Below are 20,562 nucleotides of genomic sequence, written 5' to 3' on the forward strand. Positions count from 1 at the left end.
TATAATTTTAAGAATAATATTTTAATAATTGTTTTTAAGGTATAATAAAATATGAATTTATGGCAAAATATAAAATAACTATTTAATAAATTAAATTATGGCTCTAACAGTAAAAGTACAATACTTAAGTACACATATTAGGTAGCCTATCTGTACATTGTAAATTTTACAGTGCATACTTTTTACTTTTACTTCACTACAATTGAGAGCGTATATCTGTACTCACTCCACTACATTTTACAACTGGACTGAAAAGTAAACACTATTCTTTATGGTTTGAGACCGGCGAAGACTTTTATTTATTTTTTTATTTTTAGCACAATTTAAGTTTCTGTCCTAACTTTGAGCAAATCAAATACACAAAAGCAGCTAGAAAAAATAAGAAATCACTTAAATCACTTAACATCACCACATTTCGTCCTTAAATTGTTCAAAAAAATCTCAGCAAAATACTTCTGCTTTTTACTCTTAAAATACATTTTTAAACAGGTAGACGTACTGTAATACTTTTATTCAAGTTGATTTTCTCATGAGATACTTGATACTTGGCTTTTACTTGAATACATTTTTGCCTCTGTAAAAAACTTCATACACCAGTGCTGACTACTACCATAAGACTGAAATACACTGTCCAAAATAAGACTATATTCAATAAAGATCATCCCGCTGCTCTTACCGTGGTGCCAGAGCTGCCGGGCATGAACAGCTGACTTCAACTTGTGTTGAAATTGCAAACATTTAAAAAGAAACGAGGATGGAAACTGGGATGTGGCTGAGAAAGTGAAACATAGGCTAATATTTCTTCAATACCTTTTATGCAGTAATAGTAAAAAATAATTAATAAATCATTATTAATTCACACTCTTTACAGGAACTGGAGCAGTGCTTTTCACTAATGTGCAACCACAAAATTGCACTAATAACTCCAAACCATACATTTACATTACTCTTTGATGACTGAGTCAAAACGGACAGGAATTGACAAAAACAATTAAATTAAATGTATATGTTCTATCCTAAAGTTTTCTCATCATGGAGAGAAAAATACAAACTAACTGTTGCGTTTGTTAGATTATTTTGCTCTTTGGACATGCTTGAATCAGGCAAAGATAAGTTTTGTCTTCTTTGTGTCTTTTATGTTAACATTTGCGACATAAAAATAACAGCAGCAAGATCCCGCGTTTTTATCCAACAAGACAGTGGAACTGAACTCGACAGGAAGTGAAAAAAAATAAAAGCATTCACAGTACAAAATAAAGTGCATAATAAAGTTAGTATAAAATAATATGAGAACACAAATGTAACACTAACCATTATCCAAGATGGTTTGACTGAATTGTTTTAATTGTTTTAATTAATTTATATATTTCATTAGGCCTATATGTTTTTATTCTTGTTCATGACAAATGTATCTACATCAGGGGTGTCCAAACTTTTTTCATCAAGGGCCACATATCTAAACACAGACAAAGCAGAGGGCCGATCGAGGGCCGTAGACTGATGTTCAGTACAGTGAATAATTGAAATATGTGCAGGTTTAACACGTTAGAATGAGCCGTCAGTCTTTATTCAGGCTAAGATCCTTAAAATCACACACAAATATTCAATATTGGCTTTATCAAGGTAGATTTTCAAAAAACTTGCAGAAAAAAAAATTATAATAATTAATGCAAGGTAATTTGGGCCAATTTACCTAGACGTCTGAGGGCCAAGAAAAATTTGTCTGAGGGCCGCATTTGGCCCCCAGGCCATAGATTGGACATGCCTGATCTACATAAAACCTGTAACATTCACAAAAGCTCCGTACAGAAAACATAACCTACCATAAAAGTAAATAATATGTTTGATTATTTATTATTTATTCCCATGACCGTTCACGTCATGTGACATGTTTATTACCGGAAGTGGGCCGTGCGCTTATGGCTTGGGGCCATGCCATGGGCCATGCCTTTTTTTTTTTTTTTTTTTAAGTACAATTTTTAACTAAAAGCAGTAATAAGAATGTAAATAAATAAGGCTCTTGTCGTGTTCTAAATATAAAATTCGGCTAACTATACCAACATGAACGCTATTTAATTACTGAATTATTTGGTGGAGGATTTTACGCTGAAGGTCGAGAGGAAAGCGTGCTGTTTATTACCCACGGCATAACTGACCATAACATGACTACTAACGTGAGGGGAGGCTTTACACTGTGGAAACTACAGCGGATTACTGCCATTGGAAGAGTCTACAGAAGTTTTTCAGAGCGTAGTTATGTGGCTAATTTGTTTTTCTGCTACATTTGCCGGGTAATAAGGACTGGAACGTAATCATGGCCACGGAAAATGAATGTGAACAGAGAGGTAAGTGATATAACAGTGTAACCAACTATTTAACGCGTTTCATTCTCAGTTACAGCGTGCTTAATCACTTTGAATGACTTAAAACATGTATCAATAACTTTTTAAATAGTTTGTTGTCTGTTCCAGATGTCAGTAATGCCCAGAATGAATCCACAGAACCACCCCAGAGGATGACAAGACAGCAGATCCTCACCCTCATTTCTATAGCATCAGTGAATTTTAGCTCAATGATATGTTACTCCATTTTAGGTCCTTTTTTCCCAAACGAGGTATGCATGTCTGATTAGCCTATGAAATAAAAATAATACTTAAACTACTGGTAGGACAAATAGTCCAAAGTTCATGGTGCAATGATTTATTGTCTACATACAATACTTAAATTGACGAGGTTATACTGGCAAATGCAGACTTTCCTCTTGTGCTTGTAGGCAAAGGGTGTCAGGTGAGTCATCATGTGTAAATATAAGATCAGCTACAGATATGAGGTTGGTTTGATATGCTATGAGCTTAATACAAAGCATACTAACACTATATTGTGATAGAATTCATTTTTCTTTACCAGTACTGATTATATTTTAATTATGTTTGCAAACAGTTACACTCACCCTCTTCAAGTTTAGGAACAGTACAGCAAGACTATACATAAACTTGACAATGTTTCTTTTGGCTTCTTTCCAGGCTGTTAAAAAAGGTGCAAGTCAAACTGACATTGGCCTCATATTTGGCTGCTATGCTGTGTGTAATTTAATTGGTTCATTAATTTTAGGAAAATATGTAAGTTCAAAATGTATTTACAAATATTCCACAGTATTGTTTTTAAGTCTTTAATATGCTTGTTAAATGTCTGTTTCAGATCGTCCAAATAGGTGCAAAGTTTATGCTAATTGCAGGGCTATTTGTGTCATCGGGATGCACCATAATATTTGGGTAAGGGATAAGAAACTTGTGATAGTAAAAACCTAAAATGCATTTAAAATTACATAAACCATGTTAAAAATAAAATTCCAAACAAATTATTATTCAAGAAGATAAATTAGGGTTTACTGAAAAGCATCCTTGAGGAGAGTTTTAGGACTGCAGAAGGAAAAAAAGAAATACAAATGGTGTAGTAATAATTTATAATGCACAGTTTACACATACAGCATTTTACCCAATGTAGCACAGCATGTAACCATGAATATTACTGGAATTAAATATGTTTTAACTTTTGAAAGGGTATTATTACACTAATCTTAATCCTCTGTCCAAATATTCAAACTCTGTGACTTGGTCCTTGATTTGAATAATCCACTGTATTACACATTATCACATTGTGCTTCAGATTAGTTTTTTGAAAAAAATTGAGATTTCAGCATTTGTCTTGTTTCTCTTTCAGATTACTGGACCGTGTACCTGCAGGCCCTCCTTTTATTGCCCTGTGTTTTATAGTGCGCTCCATAGACGCTTTGGGCTTTGCTGCAGCCATGACCTCTTCTTTTGCGATGACGGCAAAAATCTTCCCCAACAATGTGGCAACTGTTTTGGTGAGTGTAGACACCCCTTGTCTGGTTGGTATGTTGTTTTGACGTTTAAATCACGAGAAAACAGGCGGCAAAAGCTGTTATTTTGTGTTGCCTATGACTACCATTGACAATAGTCATACATGTCTTGGTATAGTAAATAATTTGATAAAATAAATTCCACATAGATTTTTTTGTCTTTTTAAAAAAAGAAAAAAAAAAAATTGTCAGATTTTATATGGCAAATGCCCATCTAAATGCAAAGACACTTTACCGTTACGGTAGAGTGCAATGATGGAGTTCCTTGCTGCGCTACTCTATGTTTGATTAAATGTTGTTTTTCTGTGTTTATATCCTCTTCACTGGTTGATTCTTGTCTATAAAAACAAATTAAATGTGTGCCTTTTTGATAACAGTGATTGCAAGATTCTCCAATAAATCAGATGACCTACTTGCCACCAGAAGCATGTCAAATTAATTTTAATATTATTTCCAAATTGAATTGAATCTTGTCTTTGATCTTTCAGGGTAGTCTGGAGATTTTCACTGGCCTTGGGCTGATCCTGGGACCACCAGTCGGGGGATGGTTTTATCAATCTTTTGGATATGAGGTCCCATTCATGCTTCTCGGCTGTTTCCTCTTAATTATGGTCCCTTTCAACATTTACGTCTTACCCACTATTGGTAAGCAATTTGACAATCTACCATCCTTTGAATGTTTCTGGGGTTCTGTCTGAATGATACACAATTTTATTTAAGGATTTGTTGTGAGTATCGTATGTATTATTGTTAGAATAAAGGGGTAATTTATCTTGAAATACCAATCTATTTCTTGGTACTAAAATTATACTCAGCATTTGAAAAGCAATCTACATTTACCAAGTGCTGTTTTATTTTTTTTAATCGTAGTTTGCAATTCATTGTTGTTGTTTTTTTATACATTTCATCTTCATTTCTTTTTTTTTTCCTTTACAGATGCAGATCCGTCCAAAGACTCTTTTTTCCGTCTTCTGACCAATGTAAAAATACTACTTATCAGCTATGTCATATTCACATTAAGTGCAGGCTTAGGTTTCCTGGATGCAACATTGTCTCTTTTTGCCATTGAAAAGGTACTTTTCTACACATTTACTTATATGACAACATAAACAAATAAATAACCGCTCATGCCATTGTATTCCCAGTTCAATCTCTCCCCAGGCTACGTTGGCCTCATTATGCTTGGCTTGTCTTTACCTTACTGCCTGGCATCTCCACTAATGGGTTATTTCACTGATAGATATCCTGTGAGTATTAACAGTACATTCATAAACATGTTATGTTAATTATGTTTTCAAGTCTATTATTTTTTTATTATTGTCCATTCCTGTATTATAGGCCACCAGGAGTTGGTTCATGGTGACTGGGGGGTTCGCCACTGCACTTGGTTTCTGTCTGCTTGGTCCTGCTCCATTTTTGAATATTTCTGGGTGGGAGTCAAATTTTGATTTATGTAGTAGTTTTGAGGATGTTTAACAATTTAAAACATTTAAATTTTTTAAAAACAATTTAAAAAAAAACAAACAAAAAATTATAACATACAAGTGAAAAAGCAGTCTTGGCTCCAGAACATAGCTGCTATATGTTTCCTGAGTGGGTCATGCCATGGTTATAATACAATTAAGATGTTGCTCTCCTCCCTGTTTTGCATGTGTTAGGCCACTGTGGCTGCTGGTTGTCATGCTGGGTGTAATTGGGTTTTCTCTGGGCATGACTGCTCTCCCCACGTTCCCGGAGATCATCACATGTGTGTAGTGAGTGCCTTCACATGTTCTCCTGCTACATTCACTGCTTGGGGGATGAGCTCCAGGCAGACACACAATAGGCCTCAAAGTAACACTGTGTCTGTTCTTCAAGTGACCAAGGATTTGAGGAAGGCCTTAGCACACTGGGGATGGTGTCTGGCTTGTTTGGAGCAGTTTGGTCCTTTGGGTAAGATAAGAGACCCTTTATTTCTCCCGTAATGGAGAAAGTCCAGTGTTGAAACAGTCACACCAAGAGAACATAAGTAAGCACTCAAAAATCAAAATAAATTAACACTAGAAAATAGACTTAAAATGAACACAACACTGCAATTATATAATAAAAATAGTGTGGGGTAAGTGGGGTAAGGTCATGGTTTATGCTTTATTCTATTAAATGTCAGTAAATAAATTCGAGTTAGTTCTCCTGACATCCATTTTAAATGCGTTCCATTGCAACAGTTAGGGAAAATATGGATGCCCGAGAAAGTTTAATGTCCAGCCGACTCAGTCTGAGTTTGTGTTTCGAAACCCAGATTTGATTGGCCTTTCCATTGCACTTTCTCGAGATAGCGGTATTTTCAGCTAGTGGAGGTTGGTTTTACCCGAGTCCTGAGCACAATACAGTGCGCCACCAGACATGCAACTTTGAAATATAAGTTAATAAGCAACAATTAAAGAAAAATTTTATAAAAACCTCAAATGCCTTTTTAATAGCACACAAAATGTCTGCTCTCACTTATTTTGAAAAACCTATTTACAAAGCAAGAATATCGCGATTCATGTGGTATATGTTTAGAAAATGTTTGTCAATTCAGTTCATATAAAATTCTTATCATGTCATTTATGTTTTTAAAATAATGTCTTGCTCCAAATGCTCAAAATAATTGGAACTTGTATGTCTTAGAAAAGATATTTACGTTTACCATTTTCAGCATGTTTTATGGACCCATCGTCGGTGGTCTTATCACACAGAACCTAAGCTTTGAGTGGGCAGCAGTGATACAAGGAGGACTGGGCTTTTTAGCTGTAAGTACTTTATCATAGAACCAGTGTTGAATTTTGTATATGAGCATTAGAATCTGACTCTAGTAGTCTTTAGTCCAATCTTTTAGCCTTTGCCAGTCCCGGTTAATCTTAGTGGTGTGTAGTACTAGCAGTAGTAATCAGTGCACAGTATGTTAAAACAATAACGCTTCAAAGCAGTAGGTGTAGTGATATAGTTATAGAGATAGTGTTACAAATATGCAATGTGATATTTTATGCAGCAAAAATAAAGATTTGTAGATAAGAACCCTTTGTTCTTGTGTCCTAGGCATTTCTACTGAGTTTACACTACATCTTTCACAAACCACGACCGCAAAGGTAAAAATGAACTCACTTACATTACTCATTTAATAATGAGTGCATTTACTCTCTCATTTGTTATTGCGTCTTAAAGATTTGTGTAACACTTTCCCTCTTTGTTTTCATTAAGCCAAATGTCTGAACAAACAACAGAAGAAGAAACCACTCCACTTCTGAATACATGAAGATCAAAATATTAAGACATGAAGTCATAGAAAGTATTTGGTACTGCTGATGGTGATGATTAGTTTACCATCATCATTTGGTAGTTACAGGCATAACTGCTCTCTACTGGACGGACACTGGTATTTCTTTAAAATTTTCACATGTGCCTTGGATCTTGAAATATCTTCATAGATTGGTTAAGTTTAGTCCAAATTTCTGATCAACTGAATTTGAGCAGCTACTCTGTTTAGTGTCAGTCTATGAAAATGTGAAGAGCGGCAATTTTCTCTGTAGTTTTTGTACTTCTTAGACTTCTAGACATATCCACAAGTACTGCCTAATATCAGAGATTATATTAAATATGATTTATGTGTCTGATCGTTCATTCGTGGGAACTTTGGAGAGAGGGAAATTTGGAGGAATGAATGAGAATCTTTCACAATGGTGCCTTTTGTTAAAGCAGCAGTGTCACATGACTACTTTGACTGGTTGTTTTATTTTAAGTTATTTAACTCTATTTGTGTATTGAATATATTTCATGATTGAGGAGGTCCTAATAAATAAAACAAGTATACACATAATGACTTTTAGTTTATATATTAGACAGAATGCATTTGTTTGTAAATCATTAAATAATCCTTTTATGGTTTGTAATCAAAATCTTACTCCCATGTTTTAAGTGTTGGTAACACAATATGTATGGACATAGTATGAAATGTATTAGTATAGTGGGACTGTATTGTAAGGCATATTTATATGGCATATTATCAATATGATGTGTGTACCAGTTTTTAGAGTGATCAGATCATATTTAAAGAATGCAAATGTTTCCATAATTTATGTGGATGCAGCTTTTGTGGCTTTTGTGGCTACCTGGCTCACACACTAAGCTTGAGCGCAGTTTTTAACATCATGTTATGGGATTTTAACCAACTAAGAAGTGCATCAAATGCAATTCAAAGCCACAATAAGGAACTGCTGGATTTTATATATATCCATATATTGACAAAGAAAAATCTAAAAACGCTATAAAGATTATTCTTACTTCAGTTTTAAGAATGACAAAATATACACAAAGTAAAATTTTCTAGTTTACAAAAATACAAAAGAAACTAGATGCATTATGTTTAAAAGTGTAAACAAATTAATACAAAATAGCACTGTTTTGCAAATAATTACTTTTTTTTAAATATGAAAATGTCCCTTTGAGTTCAGGGATCAGGTTCAAAGGCACCATTGGTCTTTCCACCGGGTCTCTTTGGCAGTGGTCTTCCTGAAGTCCGGACTGGTTTGTCTAAAGTCTGGATGGTCCTGGTGCTGGGACCTGCCACATCTGCCTCTGAAAGTGTCCCCCGAGATGAAGACATGGACAACAAGCCAGGCTTTTTCAACTTCTTCTTTCTTTTACTTCTGTCAAAAAGAAAACAAACCATAGTAGTTCGTATGTCCCAAAAACATTGTTTTCTACTTTGCAAGGTCTGGTGTCCTAAATGTATTTTAGACTCATCTTACATAATCTTGCTTCATATTTATCATGTTGGGGTATTGAGTTATTTACTGATTATTGTTCCTTTAGCAACTTTTGTTGTTTAGTTTGTTCTAACAACGATCTACTGGTTTTCTTAGAAGATTTATGCAGTTTTCAGGATGCGTTCACACTGGCCGTGGTTTGGTGATTTGAACAAGTTCTAGTACTGGTTTAGTTGTGGTCTAGTCCAAGTTTAGTTAGAGACATTTAAGTGTTTAAATTTGTATATTTGTATAGACAGTGTCACTTACTTTGTGCTGATCAGCTCCGGCTCTGTGTCCGAAAGAGTTGGTTCAGAGAGAAACCTAAGCTCCCCAGAAGAGCTAATGGCAGCTGACACCTTAAAGTGGTGAAGCAAGAAACAGTCCACCATCACCAAGTTATAGTACCCAGTTATATAACCCAGAGAAATGACAGAAGAGGAGTAACCAGCAATATAGATGTAAATTAAATGTAGATTTCTTACTCTTGTGGGTGTGGAGCGATCCGCGGTTCCTTCAGACAATGCAGCTTGAGTCTCTACTCTCTTTGATGCATCTTCGTTGTAGTCCCCTATGACATTTCACAAACATTAAATTTAGGTTGCTTTAGGAACAATGAGAGCCTAATAATGCAAACAATGGAACAAAACACAACTCTGGGTATGTTTTGGATGAGCTCACAAGAATACTCATATTCTCAGAGATACTTGAAAGTATCAAAAGTTTAAAAGAGCATTACAAGTTTAAGGTTTCTGTGTCTTCTGTATACACTGAACTTACTCTCGTCCATCACATATGAAGCCAAGAAGTACCCCTGCTGCCGATTGGAAAGTTGTCCAAACCACCAGTTCTCATTGTCCTTATAAAGCACCTGGATCACGTCCCCTCTGTGGATTGTGAGCTCATCCGATCGACTGGCTTTGTAGTCGTAGAGAGCAATAACCTAAAAAAAGAGAAATAAACCATATAATGTATTTAAACTGAGAAGACAGAGGTAACATGATAAATGGTGTTTAGTTTCAAGGTGTTAAGTTACTTACAATGGGTGGGACTTACCACTTGTTCAACTTGGGAAGCATCTGTAGTTCCAAGAATAGCTGAAGACACACTATCACGCAGTGTCTGGAAATAGGGAATAGAAATTATATTTTCCCAAAAAGTACATAAATAACATCATGCTTACCCTTGGAAGTCTGAATGAAGCCGCTCCTCTCAGACGTTGGCCCACTGGAGTAAAGCCACCTGAAAAAAGGCAGAAAATGCACATGTTTTCCAAATGTGTTCCTGATTAACCAACCACTTTTAAACTTACGGACACAAGTGATAACAGTAAGTGGTCCGTCTGGGTCCCTCTGTACAGTATACATGCTTCGGGATTACTACTACCCACACTGTACTTAAAGGAAGTGTGCTGGACTAATACACAGAAATATGTGGCTTCTGCAAGTTGAGTATATTAGGTTAAAGGGGACCGTGTTATTAACCGTTTCAGATACTCACGGTTGTGTGTGCTCAGAGCGGCCTGTGGGATAAGCTGCTCGGTCAGGACCCCTGAGAGCTGCAGCTTAGAGTGAGGAGACATGAGAGAGGGAGGAGGCAACGGGCTCTTTAATCCCATCTAGGCAAAGAAAGAATGTGTACTTTTAATTGTATAGACTTGAATCTGAAAAAAAGTTATAAGTCGTACAAGATAAGTCAAATAGTCTTTCATTATAGTTATTGCAAAAACGCATTTAAGATATATGTATACAGTATTTTAAAGCAAATCAGTAGTATTTAGGTTTTTTTGTTGGTGTGCTACCCAGTAACCAATAATAGAAAAAAATAAAGTGAAGTATACATAAAAAATAGGACTGTTGCAACCTTCTTTGTCACCACTTTGAGTGATGAAACGCATGACTAGATAAACAAAAGCACTCACCATGCCAGTGTCAGTCGTCAAGCCCCATCCAAGGCCTTTTCTGTCTGTAAGAAACAGTACAAATTTGACTATATAGATTGAGACGAGTTTGTTCTTGTACCAGGCTGAATAATTTTACCTTGTTCAAAAAGTAATCCAGAATTTGAGGACCTCTGATGTGTTTCCTAAAAGATGTTATAGGGGTTAGATAAAAAAAAAAAAATGTATGAAGTTATTGTCAAATATGTGAAACTGTATAAAGTGATGGAAACTGACTAGCACTGAGTCCAGTTGCTCTTTAACAGTTTGCATTCGCAGGGCCAGTCTGGTGGATTGGGCAAACTGGTCCAGAGCTGCGGAGGACGAGATGGGCGTGTCCGGGTGCAGTACAGAGTCCGGGGTGTTCCTCACAGTCCTTGGATCTACGGAAGTCGCTCGGCTCAGTCCCTTTATATTGTGCACCTCTAGCTGAGAAACTGAGATAAAACAAGCATAGACCATAATGTAAAGTAAGTAGTGTGAACATTTTTGTCAGTCTGGAATATGGTTGGCAAGTGGTGAGGTTGTTTTTTTTTCAGTAAAGCAGGAGACAGTAAGCCTGGAACATGCCATGCTTACATTTGTGAGTGTTTTTTTTTTTCAAACGGTCTCTATATAACAAAAGTAATGATGTTTTTATTGCAGACAGAAAATACAAATAGATCTAGATTTGTAAAGCCAATGACTGGTTGCTGCAGTAGTATAAATTTCTGAAATGGCAAATAAATTAAAATTGCAAATGAATTTGCAAATGAATTGCAAATTAAATAAATGGCAGTTAAATGCATTATAATATGGTGAATAAGACTGATTGACAACTGACTAATACATGAAATGGGATGAACCTTTGCGGTCGTAAATATACACATGGATGGGCTGGCTCTGTCCGAAGGTGCAGAAGGCCACCATGTTTTCATGAGGATGGAAGGACACCCCATGGAGTGGAGAGGGGTAACAGAGCTCTGAGTACACTGCCACCTGGTCTCCTGTAATAAGAAAAGCAGACTAAATAAATAAGTAACAAGACAGGTCCATCCAAGAAAAGATACAAAAACTTCTGTGCGCACCAGTGTCCGTGTTCCAGACATACGCCATGCCATCTTCACTTCCAGAGAAAATGAAGTTACCACATGGTGTGAAAGTGCTATAGATCCTCTCTTTGTAGTTTGTGGCACCTGTGTATTTCTTTACAGCCAAACTGAGAAGGCAAAATCAAGTGTTTCATTTTTTTTCACATTTTCTACATCTGATAAAAACACATTGACATTACTGACCCCTAGGGGTGTTAAGTTCTTAAGGATCATAAAAGGTACTATGTGGATTCTTAATGCAACACTTTGAAATTGACTGTTTTTGACACAACATTCAAATTCAATAACTGATCATAAAAGTCTTTGCGCACTTGGATAAAATTTTGTATATTTTCCTACATGTCACACTTTACACACACATATTTATTTATAATGTATTATTTTTCTATGTTAATACAGGGAATCAGCCCCTATTATTTTATGATAGCTCTGTATAATTGTTTTTGTGACACAGTGTATATTATGATATAATTTTGAGTTAAGAACACAGTTAATATGTATTTTAGAGAGAAGATTATTGTAATTACATTCTCAAATCAATCATTCTCAGGACACTGTCTTTGGCATGGATCAGCAGACAGCGCCCATTTGGATGGAGCTGCAGCTTGTTGATAGGAACACCTCGGAGATCTGCCTCTTCAATTTTCTGTAAACAACAAAAAGGGTAAACAAACAAATAATAATTGTTCAAAAACCAATACACTGTATATAGTCAATCTGAATGTGTTCCTTACCCTTTCTATGCACCAGTGCTGACAGGGCTGACGATAACTGTCTTTCACCAAACTTTGCCAAACAATTATTGTACCAGCATTATCTGCAGAAAACATTCTCCCTCCCTCTGAGTCAAAACAAATGTTGTTGATGAAGCTTGATTGTCCTTCAAACTCGTGCAGTAGTTGCCCATTCACATCTTGTACGTCCAGTCTCCAGACACGGATGAGACTGTCATACCCTCCAGTGACCACTAGGCTCTGGGCGGATGGGTGATACTGAGCACTGTACACAAATGAGGGGTGAGGGAGCACCTTCCGGGCATTTACTGACAGTCTTTCAATGTCCCACTCTCTGTCAAAAATGAACAAAACTTTGCAATTAGAAAGAACACTTACTCCCCCAAGTGGATGAAATTAACCAGGTTCAAGAACAAGATATTAAAGAACAAACAATCTTGCCTGAATATAATAATTAACACAATTAATACTTATTTAGAAATTAGTCCCTCTGCAATTCTATTAATTCAATCTGATAAATACTGCTGTTTGGCCAGGATACAACAAATATAATAAAATAAAATGGACATATTCTGACCTGACAGTTCCATCAGAAGAAGCAGACAAAAGTCTTTTGTCATCTCTGGACCAGCAGAGATCATAGACTATTTTAAGGTGTCCATTGAAGGCAGCCAAAACTCTACCAGAAGGGATCTCATACACTGGAAAAAAAAAAAAGACCAAAAAGTGACCAAAACATTTCTACAATACTGTACATTTACATTTATTATATTATTAAAACAGTCACTGACCCACAACAGGGAAAGCATCTCTGTCAGCACACGCAGCTGCCATTATGGTCCCCGCATTAGAGAAGAGCACAGTGAAGCAGCCCATCTGACCACCACGAAATGCTAACATGGACTTATTAGGAATCCTACAAACCTATTAAGACCAAAACACTACATAGTAAAACATGACCAGAATTATTTAGATTTACCAATCCAACGGCCTGTAAAACAATAAAATGTAAAATAAATCCCTCTTGATCTCGTTACACACCTGGCCGGGGAGCCGACTCCACTTGAAGATTGGCGGTTTGTCGTCCAGAGCCTGAGAAATGCTTTTCCTTGTCACTTCATTCTGGAGCTCACTGTAAGTAGTGCTGCCCCTCTCCTCTTGTAATGCCATCATTGAACGCATAGTTGGGTCCACCTAGAATACAAAAATAGTGGAAATGTGGAAAACTGTAGATTTTAAAGATCTCTCCAAGAAAAATAAATAAACCAATTTACATGCTCTGGAAGTTTAATCCCTTTCACTGTAATATAAAGTGTGGATGGATATTTGTGTCTAGGGTACTTTTTCCACCACTCAACCACCTCAATAGTTTTTGGTTGCCTTCTGGCTCGGACTGGAGGGCAGAAAAGTTGGAGGCGGAGCTTACTGTCAATGTTCAAGACACCATTTGTTCCTACAAGCTATAAAAAACATACAAATATAAGAACACAATTGATACAAAATATAAACTGATTTGGTCTACATTCCTTGTTATGTGATGTATATAACGTATAAACTTCACATCCAGATACCTTAAGGAATGCCCATGCTATCTTTTTAAATCCCAGCTCATGTTTGTGGCCGTCGACATTGGCTCTTGCTGCTTCTTCCATGCTCATAATTTCCAAGATCTAAAAAAGCAAAAAAAACAATTAAAGTCTTTTTACTAAATTCTTCATACTAAAATATTGTTGTTAATGTAATGCTACTCACTTCAAAGAAAAGTAAGACTCTGGGGGTCTCCTCCTGGTTTTCCACAAACCAACCAAAGCGTTCATTGAAGATGATTTGTTCCTGCCACTCGGGGATGACAGTTTTGTTTTTCTTAAAGTCGAATGGTTGAGTCATGATGGGCAGGATATGATCTACACTCTCACTTTCATAAAAGGAGGACACTTGGCGATGACTATAAAACAATAGAAAAGTCCAACAATACTCTCACTCAATACTCAACACTATTAAAGGTATTATTAGGTACTGTAACCCATGAGAAGGTATATAGTGTATTAGGTATCTTTTAGGTGGAGCCTCCACAAATGAAACTGCTCTACCTGGAGTGTTCCACTGTATGGCATTAAAATTTATAATTTTCATGGGGACAAGAAGGAGCAAGCACATCTGTGGAGAGGCGACCCCACTCACAATAAGAGTTTTTCACTGTATTTTAAGCAAAAAAAGTGAGAGATGCAAGAGGTAAATAACTTTAATGCTATACAGTAGAACATTTCAGAACATTTAATAATATCTCCACAGAAATAGATGGCAGACCTCCAACCAAAAGGTTTCATAGTGCAGCTTTAACGTCACATGAAGAAATATAATAGGTCATACTGATTCATCTTACCAGTCCTCCTTCTTCACGTACTGGCCTGTGATTTCATCCACTACATGGACCTTGACCATGGGGTGTGAGACGAGCAGGTCTGTTTTAAGGCGGTCTGTGCGGTGAACGTAGACCCCCAGAACAAGACTGTCATCAAATGCTGGTCTCTGTCGTTCTTCTGTGGCTTCAATTTCATTCACTTCCTCTGCAACTACATGGAAGAAATACAACAAAATGAAATGTTATTGACTCTGCACATGACAGCCAATACAAAAACGCATTTTCGACAAAGCCACATCATGGAGACAAGCAGGTGGCAAAATCCTTCTCCAGAAAAGTTACATAGTACAGCTTTAAATCCATAGTACCATGTTTCTTCTTCTTCTTTTTCTTTTTTCCTTTAGACTCTACTTCATTTTCAGTATCAGAGTTTGGGTCTGCATGCTCCTCTTGGCCCCTGATGAAAGAATACTATTATCAAACTTTTTTTTAGGTTTATGGACGTGAGAAATTAATCCCAGTTGATTAGGATGACACGTATATACAGCAAATATACTGTGCTATAAAATTTCATGAATAAATAACATTAGGACTAGAGATTAATTGACATTTTCATAATATAATCAAAGAATAATGAGTTAGAAAACACACTAATAGACTTACCCCACATCAAAGTCTGGTGGGGCAGATTTTAATTTCTTCTTTTTCTTCTTTCCAACATCATTATTGAGTGTTGCATTCTGAGAGACGGTAGTTTCCTCTCCTGCTTTTGTCTGTGCCTCCTCCTGTGCAATCTGCTGCTGGTAATCAAGCAAAAGTTTGTCCTCTGCATCCTCCAAGTGTCTTCCTTCTATGTCCTGATTGTCGCCTTTGGCTCTCCCCTTTTTACTTTTTCGCTTTGGCTCTTTAAGTGCAGACACATTATCAGTTTCTGAAATTATCTCAAATTTGGAAACCTCTTTGATGTTGTCATCTGCTGAAGGAAGAGGAGGCAGTCTTCTCTTTTCTTTTTTGCTTTTCTTCTTGACTTTCAAACCCTGAGTCTCCTCTTCGTTTAAGCTGTTATTGACCTTCTCTGATGATTCCTTCTCTCTGCGTTTGTTTTTTGTGAAGCGAGGGCTGCCCTGTTCAGGGTCGTATGTGTTTTGGAGGATAGTGTTATCTTGGTCTGTTTGCTTTTCAAGGTTGAGGTTTTTCTTTAGAGTTTGAAGCTGAAATACCACAGCAAAACGTACAACATTATAATATAGTCAACTACATATGTCAACTATAACTATGACATAGACTGTATATTTGAAGCATAACAGCAGATATGCATAAAACAATATTTTACAAATCAAACACTTGCTTCATTATTCTATGTACACATAAAAAGTTAAAACATACGGCAATGTCATCTTGTACTTTGTCTTTTTTCTTCTTTTTCAGTTTGTCTCCCTCTGTGTATTTCTTGAAGACTTCATTGAATCGTTCTCGGGTGTTTGCCCGTTCGTCATTCTCACCTACATGATGAGCGAAAAAAAAAAAAAAAGTTATGTTTTACACACAAATAAAAATAAACAACTCACATGTAAAGCTTTTAGCATGATTAGTAATTAGGTTATTAGTTAAATGAGTCTTACCCGTTGGCATCCTTAAGTACCATGACTTTTCTGATCTCAGTAACGTAGTTGCAAGCCAGAGGGAGTAGCGTTACTTCTAAAATTAGAAAATCTGCTTATTGTTTACTGCTTGCAAAGGATTTCTCGTGGGTGTACAAACAACACACCATGAACATTTTAAAACACGTAATTACCCCAGAACTACCGCGTTCATTTCAACTCCAAAACTGTATTTTCAGATTGAATGGAGCAGAGCTGTCAAGGTTGCACAAATGTTGCACGCTAAGGTTAGCAGTTAGCATGCTAAGCTAACAACCCCCTAGCAACAAAGGCACTAGCCCTGGCAGACAAGACAAAAGGTATCTTACCATTTCTTGGGTGTTTATAAAGACGCAACTTGTTGTAAACAAATCTGTTTTGTTGAAACACAGACGACTGCGTGTTGCTTGTTGTTATCGCGTGCAGTGATTGGGACCCGGGACCCGCTACAACTTCAGCAACGCTGCCTCAGTAACCATGGGAACCACGAAAGAGGCGGAGTCTGAATGCCATGTTTCTGACGTATTACGGAAAAACAAAACCTTTCCACCAATCACAGCCGAGTCCGTATAATATCCTTAACATGACCAACGTGTACTCAATACCATCTCTGCTCACCACACGCCTCACCCTTTACTCCACTCCAGGTGTCTGTTTTCAATGAAAGGACAGGTCAGAAGTGCTCTCCCGTCTGAGAGAAGACGCAGATATGACTTCAGGATTATGTGATTGCTGCTTGTTCTGTGAATGTGCTGCTAATGTCAAAAGTGTTTTTGTAAGCGCTGGACAAAGATTATTTGTGTTCTGCAGAAACATTTTACAGTGTTCTACTTGTTTTGAAAATCCCGAGGATCCTACGGTGCTACAGTTGAATGGTTTGTTATGCCCTAATTTTATTTCTAATGAGGAACACAGATCAATTTTGTAATCTTACATTTTAAAATGATCTTATGCAAATTTTATTTATTTATTTTGTTTTTATTTTTTTAGAAAATAAAAATGAACTATGTAATGACCAAAACCTTGAAACACTAAGAAGACTTGCAGCCTCAGAAAACCCCAAGATGCAACAGACTGCAGCAGAGTATTTTTTAAATCTTAGTAAACACTGTGAGTAAAAAATGGATTGTCATTACAAATAATATATCTACGCTAGATCTTGTATTCCCTATAAAGGATTTCAAACATCTTTTCACTCTTTTCAACTGGACAATGAAAATTAGCAAACTGAATAAAAGGGTGACACAGAACTTTAGTGAATGACAACAGTCTTCTGGTTTGATAAATCCTATACTTTCAGGTGTGACCAGTTCTATGCAAATTGCCAACGGTGTTTGTGCTCTTGTTCAAACAGACAAAAGATAAATGTACTGAACTGGTAGGAGCCTAGGTTGTGTAGTAGTAGTAGTAGTATCTATTTGTTATTCCTACAAATTTGTTAGAAAAGATGAAGTCATTTATGTTTAACACGTTTTATTCATAACTGTAACTGAATTTCAGTGATATCCCCTTTACCTGATCCTTACTTGGGACCTGTCCTCACTTTACTATACTCGCCTGACCTGAAAGTGCAGAAGACCACAGCCATTTCCCTAATCAACTTTTTACTAAAAGACACCAGTAAGAATGTTTTGTGTGCTTTTTGTTTCTATTATACAATTTTTTTTTCTCTTAATAGATAAAATGGGCTTTACTTCTATTGTGTTTACAGTTTATATTGACACAGTGGTTGATATGAAGATTTTGGAGCCATTGATAGAGATGTTCAAATCTGGTGATGCTGTAGCCCAGTGTACATCCTGTGCATGCATAATTATCCTCTCCTCCTCAGGTGTGTAATGAAAATGCATGGGTTTGCAAAACAGGGAATGAATGAAAATGAATGACAATGAATAACAATGAATGACGTGACAATTGTTCAGTTATGTTATGTGCTGCAGAGTCAAAGGCAGATACTATAATGCATGATGGCATCATCCCACTGTTGGCTTTAGCAAAATCATATGATCCACAAGTTCAGCAGGATGCAGCTTGGGCCCTGTTACAACTAACACAGTCAGGTAAGTTCACTGCTCTAGATGCAACACTGACATTTTATATTTACATTTAAAGCTACAACAATGCCATGTCTGAATTACTAAATTATAATTACTGACTAAATTCATACTAAGAATATGTTCGTTCTGGTTTGGGCCCAGTTTAGTTACTTCAGGGTTTAGCCAGTTTAATCCCAGTTTTGATGTGGTGATTGTGTGAAGTGTTAATGCACCAAAAAATGTCATCTAAAACAATGAATGACCAGTGATCACTTCTAACTACACTTGTGCTTTATTATTTCAGAATCTTCAACTAAACTCTTGTGTCAGTGTGGGGCTCTCCCAGTCCTGGTCCTTCTGCTGCAGTCCTCAAACTCAAAGCTTCAGTTTCTCAGCTGTACAGCTCTGTATAATATTGCCTCTGTACAGAAGCTCCAGCTAACACTGTTAAATGCATGTGGCTGCTTTTTAATTCGATCTCTAGTAAATCTAATGTCTTCTACAGTGACAAAGGTATGAATAGAGATATTATTTTATATATATTTTTTAATTCTTCCAATCTTATTTCCACTGTAAGAAAAAAATGTTTTTATTGTTCTCTTTTCAGAATGCAGCAAAAGCATGTCAGTGTCTCCAACTTCTTGCCCACAATGGTAAATATGATAACATGTACTTGTTATGTTAACAGAAAAAAATATGATATGTAAATCAACATTTATTTTCCAGTGCAGATCCAGGCCCAGTTGATGGAACTAGACTGTGTTTTGCCATTGAAAACATTGTTGAGAACTTCCAGTCTAATTTACATTGAACCAGCCTTAACACTGCTGTGCACGATGTCTTCACATGCACCAAATAAAGTACGTATAAAAACTTCTGGATTAGTCCAGAAAACAGAAGGTAATGGCACATATTTTCTCATAGGATGTCTTAGTGGGTGAAGGAGTCCTGGATGTCATTGGCCAACTTTTTTATTGTCAAAACCCCTGTCCCACACTAGTGATATGCTGCTCCAGTATCATCTCTCATTTGTCCAACTCTGACATTGGCCCACAGGTAGAACAGACCAGAACTGGTAGCTGTATATATCATAGTCACTTAAATATTGACCGGGAAATTATGTAATGTAAGTAACATATTGTATTTATGTAGGCTATCACAAACACTATGTGCGTATCAGGACTCTTGACAGCACTTGAAAACCAAAGTATGTCAGATGAGGCTTTGCTCCAAGTGACTTCGTGTTTACAGCAGCTTCTTAACATTGGTAAGTAAACAGATATGGTTTAAAATAGCTCCAATAACACAATTTGACCTGATCTTATTTATCTTACTATTAGGTACTTTAAGATCTCATGTGGTCGCACAAGTTGCATCGGAGCATATTGCAAGGCTGGTGAATTTATCTGAGCCAACAAGAAATCCTGTGTTATCCTGCAAATGTGCTGCTATTTTAAGTAAATTTAAACAGACAGGAAAGCTTCCCCTATTGACTAAATTTTATTAATGAAGGTTTGTACACTACATAATGAATCATAAATTTCAAAAAAAAGATCAGACAGACACATTTGAGACATTTTAAGCAACAGGCATAACTTATAATGTAATGCTTTTATTTAATATTTAATTTACATTTAACAGACTTGCTAAACCATATAGTTATAATGGAACTATACTTTTGTTATAGCAAGTAAATAAAAATAAGCTAAGCACATTTGGTTACACAATGACTTATTCATTAAATAAATTGTCAAACCCTGCTTTTTGCTTTGTTAAATGACTTCATATCAAACCTACAGTGCAATAAATGCTTTGAACTTGACTGGTCTATGTTACCTCTAGCACAACTGAAACTAAGCCTTTGGGAACTACTCCATAGCAGCTTTGAAATAGCACTTGCTTAAGTTATGTAAAAAGATACAATTTAAATATGAAGCAATTCTAAAATGTCTAGTGCAGATAGCAGCAAAAGCTTTTCTTATTCCACAACACTGGGAAGGAAAAGTGCTTAATCAGCAAGAAATACAATATAAGGAATCAGCAAAACACATATGGCTGACATTTTGTGATTGTTACAGTAGCTATTCATTTCAGTGATTATAAAGGAAACACCA

The 20,562-nt window shown here is 36.3% G+C and overlaps 3 protein-coding genes across 6 annotated transcripts; 2 read left to right on the forward strand and 1 right to left on the reverse strand.

Moving 5' to 3' along the window:
- Nucleotides 1-1,934: 1,934 nt before the first annotated feature.
- On the forward strand, nucleotides 1,935-7,718 carry slc18b1 (solute carrier family 18 member B1). Of its 3 annotated transcripts, none has more exons than XM_055159675.1 (14): nucleotides 1,935-2,345; nucleotides 2,455-2,614; nucleotides 3,024-3,119; nucleotides 3,199-3,272; nucleotides 3,721-3,868; nucleotides 4,372-4,528; nucleotides 4,820-4,956; nucleotides 5,029-5,130; nucleotides 5,222-5,313; nucleotides 5,542-5,637; nucleotides 5,741-5,815; nucleotides 6,561-6,654; nucleotides 6,941-6,990; nucleotides 7,103-7,718. In XM_055159675.1, the coding sequence occupies exons 2-14, from the start codon at nucleotides 2,516-2,518 to the stop codon at nucleotides 7,155-7,157; spliced, it is 1,275 nt and encodes a 424-aa protein (XP_055015650.1). In that variant the 5' UTR covers nucleotides 1,935-2,345; nucleotides 2,455-2,515; the 3' UTR covers nucleotides 7,158-7,718. The 3 variants fall into 3 exon arrangements, with proteins under 3 accessions (XP_055015650.1, XP_055015649.1, XP_055015651.1); XM_055159674.1 differs by having other exon boundaries at nucleotides 2,472-2,614; XM_055159676.1 differs by lacking the exon at nucleotides 3,024-3,119 and having other exon boundaries at nucleotides 2,472-2,614.
- Nucleotides 7,719-7,804: 86 nt separating this feature from the next.
- On the reverse strand, nucleotides 7,805-16,884 carry ahi1 (Abelson helper integration site 1). 2 transcript variants are annotated; one of them, XM_055159666.1, is made up of 26 exons: nucleotides 16,742-16,884; nucleotides 16,395-16,470; nucleotides 16,159-16,274; nucleotides 15,436-15,983; nucleotides 15,141-15,229; nucleotides 14,794-14,983; nucleotides 14,163-14,355; nucleotides 13,982-14,080; nucleotides 13,685-13,870; nucleotides 13,452-13,604; nucleotides 13,202-13,334; nucleotides 12,988-13,111; nucleotides 12,411-12,744; nucleotides 12,204-12,322; nucleotides 11,653-11,783; nucleotides 11,431-11,571; nucleotides 10,823-11,022; nucleotides 10,686-10,731; nucleotides 10,568-10,611; nucleotides 10,147-10,264; nucleotides 9,830-9,888; nucleotides 9,703-9,768; nucleotides 9,427-9,589; nucleotides 9,132-9,217; nucleotides 8,917-9,005; nucleotides 7,805-8,547 (listed from the first exon to the last, which is right to left on the reverse strand). In XM_055159666.1, exons 2-26 carry the CDS (start codon nucleotides 16,402-16,404, stop codon nucleotides 8,349-8,351), a joined length of 3,636 nt encoding a protein of 1,211 aa, XP_055015641.1. In that variant the 5' UTR covers nucleotides 16,405-16,470; nucleotides 16,742-16,884; the 3' UTR covers nucleotides 7,805-8,348. The 2 variants fall into 2 exon arrangements, with proteins under 2 accessions (XP_055015641.1, XP_020775318.1); XM_020919659.2 differs by lacking the exon at nucleotides 8,917-9,005 and having other exon boundaries at nucleotides 8,471-8,547.
- Nucleotides 16,885-17,048: 164 nt separating this feature from the next.
- LOC129410741 (uncharacterized) lies at nucleotides 17,049-20,391 on the forward strand. Its single transcript, XM_055159660.1, has 11 exons — nucleotides 17,049-17,287; nucleotides 17,403-17,522; nucleotides 17,913-18,032; nucleotides 18,124-18,243; nucleotides 18,353-18,472; nucleotides 18,753-18,961; nucleotides 19,056-19,101; nucleotides 19,175-19,308; nucleotides 19,373-19,504; nucleotides 19,601-19,715; nucleotides 19,789-20,391. The coding sequence occupies exons 1-11, from the start codon at nucleotides 17,122-17,124 to the stop codon at nucleotides 19,953-19,955; spliced, it is 1,449 nt and encodes a 482-aa protein (XP_055015635.1). The 5' UTR covers nucleotides 17,049-17,121; the 3' UTR covers nucleotides 19,956-20,391.
- The last annotated feature ends 171 nt before the right edge of the window (nucleotides 20,392-20,562 follow it).

Source organism: Boleophthalmus pectinirostris, unplaced genomic scaffold (assembly GCF_026225935.1).
Source record: "Boleophthalmus pectinirostris isolate CB_2022bp ecotype Guang Dong unplaced genomic scaffold, ASM2622593v1 HiC_scaffold_10, whole genome shotgun sequence".
In the NCBI taxonomy this organism is placed as follows: domain Eukaryota; kingdom Metazoa; phylum Chordata; class Actinopteri; order Gobiiformes; family Gobiidae; genus Boleophthalmus; species Boleophthalmus pectinirostris.